Source organism: Cyprinodon variegatus, unplaced genomic scaffold (assembly GCF_000732505.1).
Source record: "Cyprinodon variegatus isolate N-32 unplaced genomic scaffold, C_variegatus-1.0 Scaffold340, whole genome shotgun sequence".
Taxonomy (NCBI): domain Eukaryota; kingdom Metazoa; phylum Chordata; class Actinopteri; order Cyprinodontiformes; family Cyprinodontidae; genus Cyprinodon; species Cyprinodon variegatus.
In genome coordinates, this window is record NW_015150793.1 from 671,011 (window position 1) to 680,727 (window position 9,717).

The following is a 9,717-nucleotide window of genomic DNA, read 5'->3' on the forward strand; positions in this document are numbered from 1 at the left end:
AAAACATGAATCGATTCTCTTTTGGACGTGTCGATGCATCTGATCGTCGGCTGTTGGATCGATGCATCAATACAACACCATTATTATTTACACCCCTATTTAGCACACATTCAGCCCCAGTAAAAACATTGCTATGTTATAACTCTGTATTTTCCTCAGAAGAATATTGATAACGATGGCTAAACTATCAGCCATGGATGGCTAGAAGGTTATGCAGGTTCATCTAAGGGGAAGGATTGGTTGAAGGGTTTAGTTAAAAAAAAAATTTGGCCTATTATATGTTAAAATGCATACCATAACTTGCTTAATGGTGCTCCATACAGAGCTATATCCTCGCTGTCATCTTATCAAACATACTTTTGTCTTATGGGAAGCTTCTCTGTGACAGAAATGTCTAAATTCAGGCTGAATTGACAGCAGTAAAATGAATCTGCCTAGAAAGCGGGGACCAGTTTAGCCCAGCTCCGCGACCTCTGATGTTTTTGAAATAATTATGGCCTGGAAGTGCTTAGATTCAGAGGTTGGTTCCAAAGGGCTATCCCCAGCATGTGCGTGGCCATGCGTTAGGGTTCCCCCTCCAGCAAAATACAAAGAGGCATGGTGTGCTGCTTTCTAAATTTACATTTATAATTTGCATTCTCTAAACCGAGACGTTTAGCTGTGATCTAAAATGAAAACACTTGAAAGATGACAGAAAAGGTTTTATTCATTTTTTATTTACACTTTTTAGTGAAAAATAACTGATATTCTTCTTCTAATCTAACCCTTATAGTAGCTGACCAGCTGTTTGTATGTTCCTTTTGCTTGTTTGATTAATTATGCTAGGTAAAACACTGAACAATGAATCATTTTAGCCTCAGTTTAAAATAAATAGAACCTGATTTTTTTTTTTTTTTTTATGTTTGGGTGTAATAAATGACGTCCAGCATTACAGGAGCAGAGTTTGCGGTTTTGTTTCTATGATGCGTGTGTCTGGAAGGGATGAACTGACATCGTTGCATGTGGTTTTATAGGTCTGAAGCAGCCAATGCCAGAGCTGATAGTTCACGTGGATTCACTCGACATTTTCCCCGTCAGCTGGTGTGAGACAAACGGCTACCCTCTGGTTTACCCCATCAAGCCCTCAGGTATACAGCATGAGTCATCACAGAAGCTTCTCCTGATCATTATCCAGCTGATGTTAAAACACAGAGTGACTCTGTGTAATATTTAACCTGTTGCATCTTTGTGTTTGATTTTGTTTTTTTTGTTTTTTACTAGTAGAGAAGGAAAGGAAAATTGCTGTTGTGCAGCCTGAGAAACAGTGAGTATAAAAGCAGAATATTATATATCACCAACTGGTGTGTCAACTTCTATCTGATTTTTTCTTTTTCTTTCCCACATTACAGCAGAACTCCCCCCAAGTCCTCCTCACCTGATGCTGTCAAACAGCAGATGGCCAATCAGTCTGAGGCGGGTGGTGAGTATGTCTAAGAATTCCCAACTGTGTTGTTTTATTGGCAGATTATCTGTAGTCTGTGGTTGTTTTATCATTGTGTTTTTTTTGGTAACAGGACAGGGGAACGGTAAATACTGCTGTCCAAAGATCTACTTCAATCATCGCTGCTTCTCAGGGCCATACCTTAACAAAGGTCGCATCTCTGAGCTGCCTCAGTTCATCGGTCCTGGGAACTGTGTCCTCGTTCTCAAAGAGGTGAGCTGCGTTTATCTCACCCTGCCTAAAATAAAATGCCTGCTAAAAGAAAAGAATGCTGTTTTTTTGTTTGTTTGCTTGCTTTTTGTTTTTGAAGCCTAAATGCAAAAACGAGATTTACAATCCATAATGTTTCATTTTTCCTTTAGCTATCTAGATCCAAAACCAAAACACAGCTGTTTGTTGTAGAGATAAAACTAGAGACTGATGATTTATATCAGAGTTACAGAAACATGTGATAACATGGATATTGCTGAATAAAGCAGTAGCAGTTCTGATTATAATTTTTGGGCATTCTGGGATATATCTGCCTCTTCTGAGGCCTTTCTTTTCTTCTCATACACTTCGTTTACACTTGTTCTCTTACGACCCTCCGCCATTTTCAAAGAACCATGGTGAGAAAGGTGAGCTTCAAGGACTGTCTGAAACCGTAGCTCACCACAGATATAAGCCTGCAAGTGCGCATGTGCAGAAAAAGACACCAGAATGATTGGCAATTAGGAGGACCAATTAGTTAGATGATCCAATAGGAAATAAAAGATAATCCTCTATACCTGTAACTTGTGCAAAATTGGACTTCATTTTTTTTCAGCAAGTCAGGAACTTGCTACCACTTAAGTTGCTATTTTTTTTTTAAAAAAAGGTAAACCTCATTACCTGCTCATCACACAATGCATCACTGCCAAAACCATGCCAGCTAAAGCGTTTTCTTATACGTTAGTGGGAGGTATATTAGTAGACGTTTACAGAAATGCTTAATGAAATAAGATTTTAAAAGCAGTTACTTTTAGTCAGGATGCTACAGCTGGCTTTTGGCATGTACAACTGTTAAGATTAAGTCACTGAGCTGAAAGCACAACATGTTTCTCACAAAATGTTGAGCAACTGTTTTAGCTAACCTCTGGTTAACAGTCAATAAAACATTGCTTTCCTAATATCCTTATCATGACTCGCCCAATTACTTTTTTGGGATACTGGGAGTCTAAAGTGTTGTAAATGTTTCCTTTGTTTCCAGGTATTGACTCTGCTGATAAACTCTGCATACAAGCCGAGCCGTGTGCTAAGAGAGCTGCAGCTGGATCAGGAGAGCCGCTGGCAAGGCCACGGAGAGACACTCAAAGCCAAGTGAGGAGAAACGCTCTTTAATCTCAGCTCAACACTCTCAGCTCCTCAGAAAACTTGCTCAAATCACACAAGTGTTCACAGCTGGTGTTTTTGAAGATCTGCAGTGAATTAAAAGCTGTAGTTTCACTGATTGCCTTTAGTGGCTTCCTGTTCCAAGTAACTCTGTTCGATCAAGTTAAACCAAACTGGACGAATGGTCGTACATATTTACTGTTTCAATTAGCGATAACTTTTCTACCTTGCAGCCCGTTTGTTTGTGGAAGACGTGCAACTATTTTGTCCTCATTTATCAGTATTGTTCTTTGCATATCAGGTATAAAGGAAAAAGTTACCGGGCCACTGTTGAAATTGTCCGCACCGCAGATCGGGTGGCAGACTTCTGCAGGAAGACGTGCGTTAAGCTGGAGTGTTGCCCTAACCTGTTTGGACCTCGCATGGTTCTGGAGCACTGTTCAGAGAACTGCTCTGTTCTGACAAAGACAAAATACAGTAGGTGGTCATTTTCACCATGTGCATATTTTAGATTATTTTACATTTTAAGGCTGGGTGATTAATTGATTTGATCAATTGTTTGTTTTTGTTTTTTTCTTTCTGAAGATTTATTTTTTGGAAAACGTAAATATTTTACAAGCATGTTTCACAATTTGTTTGTAATTGCCATTTAAATTACGATCACCCCCAGAGGAAATGATTGAAACTACAGCTAGTTTTAAAAAGTAATAAATGCAATTTGTCTTTTTTCTTTTTTTTTTCTTTTTTCTTTTTATGAAACGTAAGTGAGAAAAAAATAAACCACATTTGCCCAGCCCTGATTGCAGAACTTTTTTACTGAGCTTTACTGAGCAGCAGAAATGTCTGAATTTGTTTGTTTTTTTAACTCAGTGATGTGTCTCTGTTTAGAATTGGAGCAGATTTACAATGAATAAGGATATTATTATTTTTCCAAAGTCCGCAGTCTATTTTTATCCAAGCCCATATATTTAAATTCAGTAGAAGTTGTAAAACTATCTGTAGTTCTTGTTAATATCAGTCAAATATTCATTTTACACCCCAGGTTTTATACAAAATTTTAAAATTAGCTTTTTGTTTTCCTTTCATTAGCATATTATTGTGGAAAGAAGAAGAGTAAACGTGTTGGCCGTCCTCCTGGGGGTCACACCAACATGGATGGGACAGTAAAGAGGAGAGGCCGGCGGAGGAAGAGGAGGAAGCAGCTTTTTGTCCATAAGAAGAGACGCTCTTCGGCCTCAGTGGACAACACACCAGCCGGCTCTCCACAGGTAAATAAAAGCATGCTTCTTTTTATCAGTTCCTTGTTTAATAATCAATTACCCGACCTGTCTTGATTGCCTTTGCTCATCTTTTCCTACAGGGCAGTGGAGAAGAGGAAGACTTGGATGAAGATGACTCCCTGAGTGAAGACACTGGCTCCGAGATGCAGGATGACCTTCAAGATGACTCTGAGCAATCTGTTGAAAAATCTCAGCCCGCCACGCCGTCACCATCTCCACCACCAACACCCAGGCCCTCACGGAGACGCCGGAAACCTCGCTCACCTTCCTTCTCTGATGATGAGAACCATCCTCCTTCACCCAAGGTAACGAGAGTAAAGATATTCTATTTGTTCATATTTAGCAGATAACAAGATGAGAACAGCAAATTTCAACATATGTTTTGGAATTTTAGCTGAAAAAAGAAAAAAAAAAAGCTAAATGTAGTAGTGAAAAAGAAAAAGAATTTGGAAATGTCTCCACCATGTTTGCTCCTAAGATGGCTTTATGTCTACCATCCTTCCTGTCTGTGTAGGAGACATTTTCTCACAGCATAAGCTCGCCACCATCATGATTTATAATATGGATTATATCTGTGAAATGATGACGATCCATTAAAAACTGATCAGTCTTCTGTTTCTTCTAACAATTTTTTATCTTAAACAGTTCTTTAACATATCTTGGAGCTAAAACATTTAATCAAATGAATTGTAAAGAACTAATTATTGAAGAAATCATCAACTGATTTAGTAATCAAGCAAAAGTCAACTGGAGTACACAGCTGCTAAAACACGGCATATGTTGAAGGAAACAACAACTCAGAGCTGTAATAAAAGTGTACTAAAATACATCTTGCATTAAAGAAGAAACACCCTCTTTATCAGTTAATGCTCTTGTCAAGCTTATTCTTTTGCTCATAAGCTCGGACTCATACGCTGAGACAATGAAATTTAAAAAGGGCACATATAAATGGATTTGGATTTGTCACAACAGTTAACCCTGAGCTACAGGCTAGTTAGTCAACATATAAAGCACCTTTTGCTATGCAGCTGTTCGTAGTTTAATGGAAAAAAGTCAACAAAATAATTGGTTAACAAAATAATTTTTATTTGCAGTCCTAATCTACATACGGTGGTTTCATTTGGGGGAAAAAATGTCTAATTTCCCCGCCATACCTCAGCGACATTCGCATGCCTACTAACTGTTAATCGATTCATACCATCAGCTCATATCAGAATACATCCCATCTCCCGCAATTGCTCTTTCTGCAAAAAAAGTAAATTAAAAAGTAATTTTTTTTCTTTCCCTAAATAAAAAAATCAAATTAAACTATAACAAGTGGATTTCTTTTCTGAGAGAACAAATGCATTTACATCCTTCCTGTTATCACTCCTCTGTACCCTATCTGTCCCAGAAATGGGATCCTACCGCCTTACGGCACCTCATTTTCCCTGGCTTTAAATTTATGAATAACTAGTAATTTGGGGCTTTATGTTTACATTTTATAGCACTTTCATATATATAGTGCATAATCTAATGAAATACACTACTCAAATACAGTGTACTCATATTTTGCTGCATGTCCGATAATGATGTCAGACAAGCAGATAAACTAAGATCATGTGATTTTTATGATAAAATAAGCTCTTTCAATACTGTAATAACATTATTTATGGCGACCTGGGGGAAATATCTGCTCGTGCATGCATATAAGCTCAGCAACATAATAATTATTGTTTTCAATTGATTATTTAGTTTATGCAACCATCAGTTTTATTGAAAGTTAGAAACACCTGATTTTTCTTTAAACATTTCTTTAAAAAACTACTTCTTTTGAAGTGTGACCTAATCCGTGCATTGACATGCATTTTATATATATATATATATATATATATATATATATATATATATATATATATATATATATATATATATATATATATAGCAACAAGGTATTCATTATTTCCTTTAAGTTTAATATTGGTTGTAAAGAAAATGTAAGTTAAATTTCTAACAGTAGAGCAATGCATCATTTATTGGACTTTCAAACATGAGCATTTGCTATTCAGCAGGTAACTCAGTGGGATTAAAGCATACTGTATGTAGTGCAGCTATTTTTTCCCTTTAACCAATTACTAAAAAAATTTTTTCTGTCCATTTTAGCAGAGAGTTGTTTAGCTTTTCTGGAAGCGAGTAATGTTGACTCTGAAGCTACTTATCTGGTGTGATATGGGATGGATTGAGAATCTGTGCTGCAACTGTGGACGCAGGCATTAGCATTGCTAACATCCCTGCTGCTACAACATGAGCTGCTTTGAGATGGATTTAAGCTGGAATACTCCCATTGGAATAACACTTTTTGTGCTGCTTGTGCGTCACATTTACAGGTGTATGATACACAGCAAATTACACAATAATTAATCAATAAAAATGAAAGTGTTAAAATACCGGCCATATTCAAAACCCTCTGTTCTGAAACCTGTTTCAGAGAAATCTCGCTCTTAAGCACCGCATAGCTGCAGCTCTCCCTGATGAAACCAGAGCCTGTTTCAATTGCACATCGCTCATTTAGACGCATTTTGAAAACTATGTATAATTTTTTTTGTCTGCTCTACATGTGTCAACTTTTGTCAGTCTTTTACATAAAACACATTGACATTTGTTTTTGTAGAATGACTCCATTTCAAAAACCTTTTCCCAAATTGTGTCAATGAGGTCATTATTAGAGCATCTAACTCCCAGTATGTCACGTACTTTGAAGTTTGCAAAACACATTAACCTCCAATTCTCCCTTGAAAGGCACTCTCAGTCATTTAAAAAAAAAAAAATTGTATGACTCAAGCAGTTTATCTAGCAGGGAGTATGTCTGCCCCAGTTATAGGCAAACAGTAAGATAGAAACTCTGACCCAACATATGTGTTTCACCAGACGTCAAAGGCTGAACCTCCTCAGAAGCTGTGTTTGGACACGAGTCCACTGGAGTGGAGTGTTTCTGATGTGGTTCGCTTCATCAGGACCACTGACTGTGCACCTCTTGCAAGGATTTTCTTGGATCAGGTAATGATGCCCGTGAGGAGGCAATTTGAATGAAATTGAAATCAATTGTTTGAGAAATTTTGAGAAAGAAGTCAGAAAGAATGTTGAAGTTTTATCTCATGTAAAACTGTGCATTTGTAGGAAATTGACGGACAGGCCCTTTTGCTACTGAACCTTCCCACCGTACAGGAGTGCATGGACCTTAAGCTGGGACCGGCCATAAAGCTGTGCCACCACATCGAGAGGGTCAAACTGGCTTTTTATCAACAGTTTGCTACGTAGTCGACGGGGAAAGTTAACAGGACACGGCTGCTTCCTGTTAAGCGATTTAATCCTGTAAAAATGTGGATGTTTTATTTAAATTAGAATTTTTAAATTTTACTTTTGTCTGTTTTTGTTGTTTTGTTTTTTTATTTTTACACTGGAAATCATTATCCTTTTTTGTATGAATTGCATCCTTTTAAATGAGCTCAAATCTAAGAAGTCATAAATTATTATTTTCGCTTACATAGGGCCACAAAGACATGAAATAACCAAACATTTCCCTCCATAAAGTATCAGATGTGAAGCAAATTACTGACAAAAAGATATGAATTGAATATGTTAAAATGCATCAGATCAAATCTTTTTTTATGGAAAATTACACTAATTTCAAGGACCCTCTGTTTGAATTTCATCTCCTTGATATTTTTTTCCCTTATACTGTCAAGTAGCCTCTACAAAGATAATCAATATTCTTTACTCTTTCAACAAGCTTGAGTGTGACTCAAAAGACTACAGGTGGAGCAGTTAAGGAAAAAAATGCATTGAAATCTTTGTGGTGTAATTAATCAATGCAACAGTTGTTTGGGTTTAGATTTGTCAAAATTTAGGCACAATATTGTTTAAATTACATTTAGGAGGAAAATTATCTGTTATTTTTTTATAATAAAAGATAAAAATGTCAAGTTTTGTTCCTATGAAAAAAATAGATTTGTTATTACTATAACTTTGCTCCAAGGATTCTGTATTGCAAGCACAAGTAAAACAAAGCACTGAATGCTGATATACCCAAGTGCATGTTTGTACAGTGTACATACTCAAATCTTTTAGTAAAACAGGGTTATTTGGACAAAAAAACTGCCTAAGCAATGTGTAAATGTCCAAAATATACAGAACAATTTGCACAGAATAGACTTTAACCTTTATGTAAGGGAAGCATAATTTTGTTTTGAAAATAGATACAATTTGCAGCATCAGCAGAATAGTTTTTAGCAAGCAATTGGCAGCTCTAAAATGAGAAGTTCATTAGCAAACGCTTCTGTAAGTTGCTATTTCAAGTAGTTTAAATTGCTATGTGCTTCATTTTGTGTGAGAATCCTCAATTGTTTAGTTTGCTTGTAGGTTCCTGTTTTTTTTTTTTTTTTTTTTTTAGAAAAACAGAACAAACGTATGTGTCGTGTAAAACTGCAATAAAGATCGATGAGCCCGGGTAGTCTATGAGTTGTTTTTTGGGGTTTTTTTTCTCCTGCCTTTGTTTTTTTTTTTTTTGATAAATAAAGGTGCGTTCTGCTGCTCCCCTAGTGGGGGGAGTGGTGGCCTAACGGTTAGGGCATAAGCTGGGAAATCCTGAGGTTGTGAATTTGAAACCCACTCCCACAGACTGCCACCCTGGCTCCCTGAGCAAAAGACCCTTAACCCTGCACTGCTCCCCAGGTGCCAAAAATGGCAGCTCACTGCTCCTCAAGGAGATGGGTTAAATGCAGAAAGTGAATTTTGTTGTGCTGTACTTGTGACAGTGTAATGACTATATAAAAAATAAAATGCCACAGGAAATTTATTTATTCATACTTGGAAATAATCATAGCTATGGAAGCAAAGGGGAAACAAAAAAAAAAAGGCAAATTTTCCAGCAGTTCTTAAGCTTTCCACATGCGTAATGTCAAAGGTCCTCCTTCTCTATAGGACTACTGACTTTTAAGTGGTAGGAATGAGTTTGTGTGACAGATGCTACTTTTAATTTACTTCTTGATTTTGAATGATCGGCTGTTTTTGGCTTTTCACTTCTCATTTCTGATGTAATCTACATTATCTATCCAACACTTAAAGTTACCATCTGTGCAACTAATCTCATACAATTAGTTTCCATTTCCAAAGTATTCTAGTAAAAATGTTTTCATGATAATTTTTTTCATTGGTCCCATTAAACTCTTTTATCTTACCATGAGCCAGATATCCTTAAGTTGCGTTATCTGTTCAAACATAAGATAAACGATGTAGGAATTACCTTTTAACATACTTCTATCACGCAATTAGATTTTTATTATTTTAAAGTTTTCATTATTTGATCAAATATGTCCTATTCTAAAAAGAATTTCACATTTATATAATTGATCATCTATTACTTTCTGTTTATTTTTACTCATATGTATGATTATTTGTTTCAGTATTTATTAAACTTAGAAGCACTATGTGTCATCTTCCTTCAAGCTCTGCTAAAAAAGTCTCCAACCTAACCTATTTGTTGGATAAAGGGATGGGCGAAGCACCGAAATAACCGACAGCCATCCCAGCCTACATTTCCCAGCATGCAGCTCGTTCGCCTACGTTCAG

At 36.6% G+C, this 9,717-nt stretch overlaps 1 protein-coding gene across 4 annotated transcripts in view; it reads left to right on the forward strand.

Annotated features, from left to right (window-relative positions):
• The window catches only part of sfmbt1 (Scm-like with four mbt domains 1), a 29,782-nt gene extending 21,271 nt beyond the window's left edge, over positions 1-8,511 (forward strand). The window contains exons 12-21 of one of the 4 annotated variants that reach the window (XM_015385448.1): positions 1,014-1,127; positions 1,261-1,303; positions 1,389-1,459; positions 1,554-1,693; positions 2,709-2,818; positions 3,132-3,307; positions 3,920-4,098; positions 4,191-4,415; positions 7,018-7,146; positions 7,267-8,511. In XM_015385448.1, coding sequence (XP_015240934.1) covers positions 1,014-1,127; positions 1,261-1,303; positions 1,389-1,459; positions 1,554-1,693; positions 2,709-2,818; positions 3,132-3,307; positions 3,920-4,098; positions 4,191-4,415; positions 7,018-7,146; positions 7,267-7,407 — 1,328 coding nt within the window. In that variant the 3' untranslated portion in view covers positions 7,408-8,511. The remainder of the gene's footprint in view (positions 1-1,013; positions 1,128-1,260; positions 1,304-1,388; positions 1,460-1,553; positions 1,694-2,708; positions 2,819-3,131; positions 3,308-3,919; positions 4,099-4,190; positions 4,416-7,017; positions 7,147-7,266) is intronic. The other 3 variants (XM_015385450.1, XM_015385449.1, XM_015385451.1) reach the window with 3 other exon arrangements.
• The last annotated feature ends 1,206 nt before the right edge of the window (positions 8,512-9,717 follow it).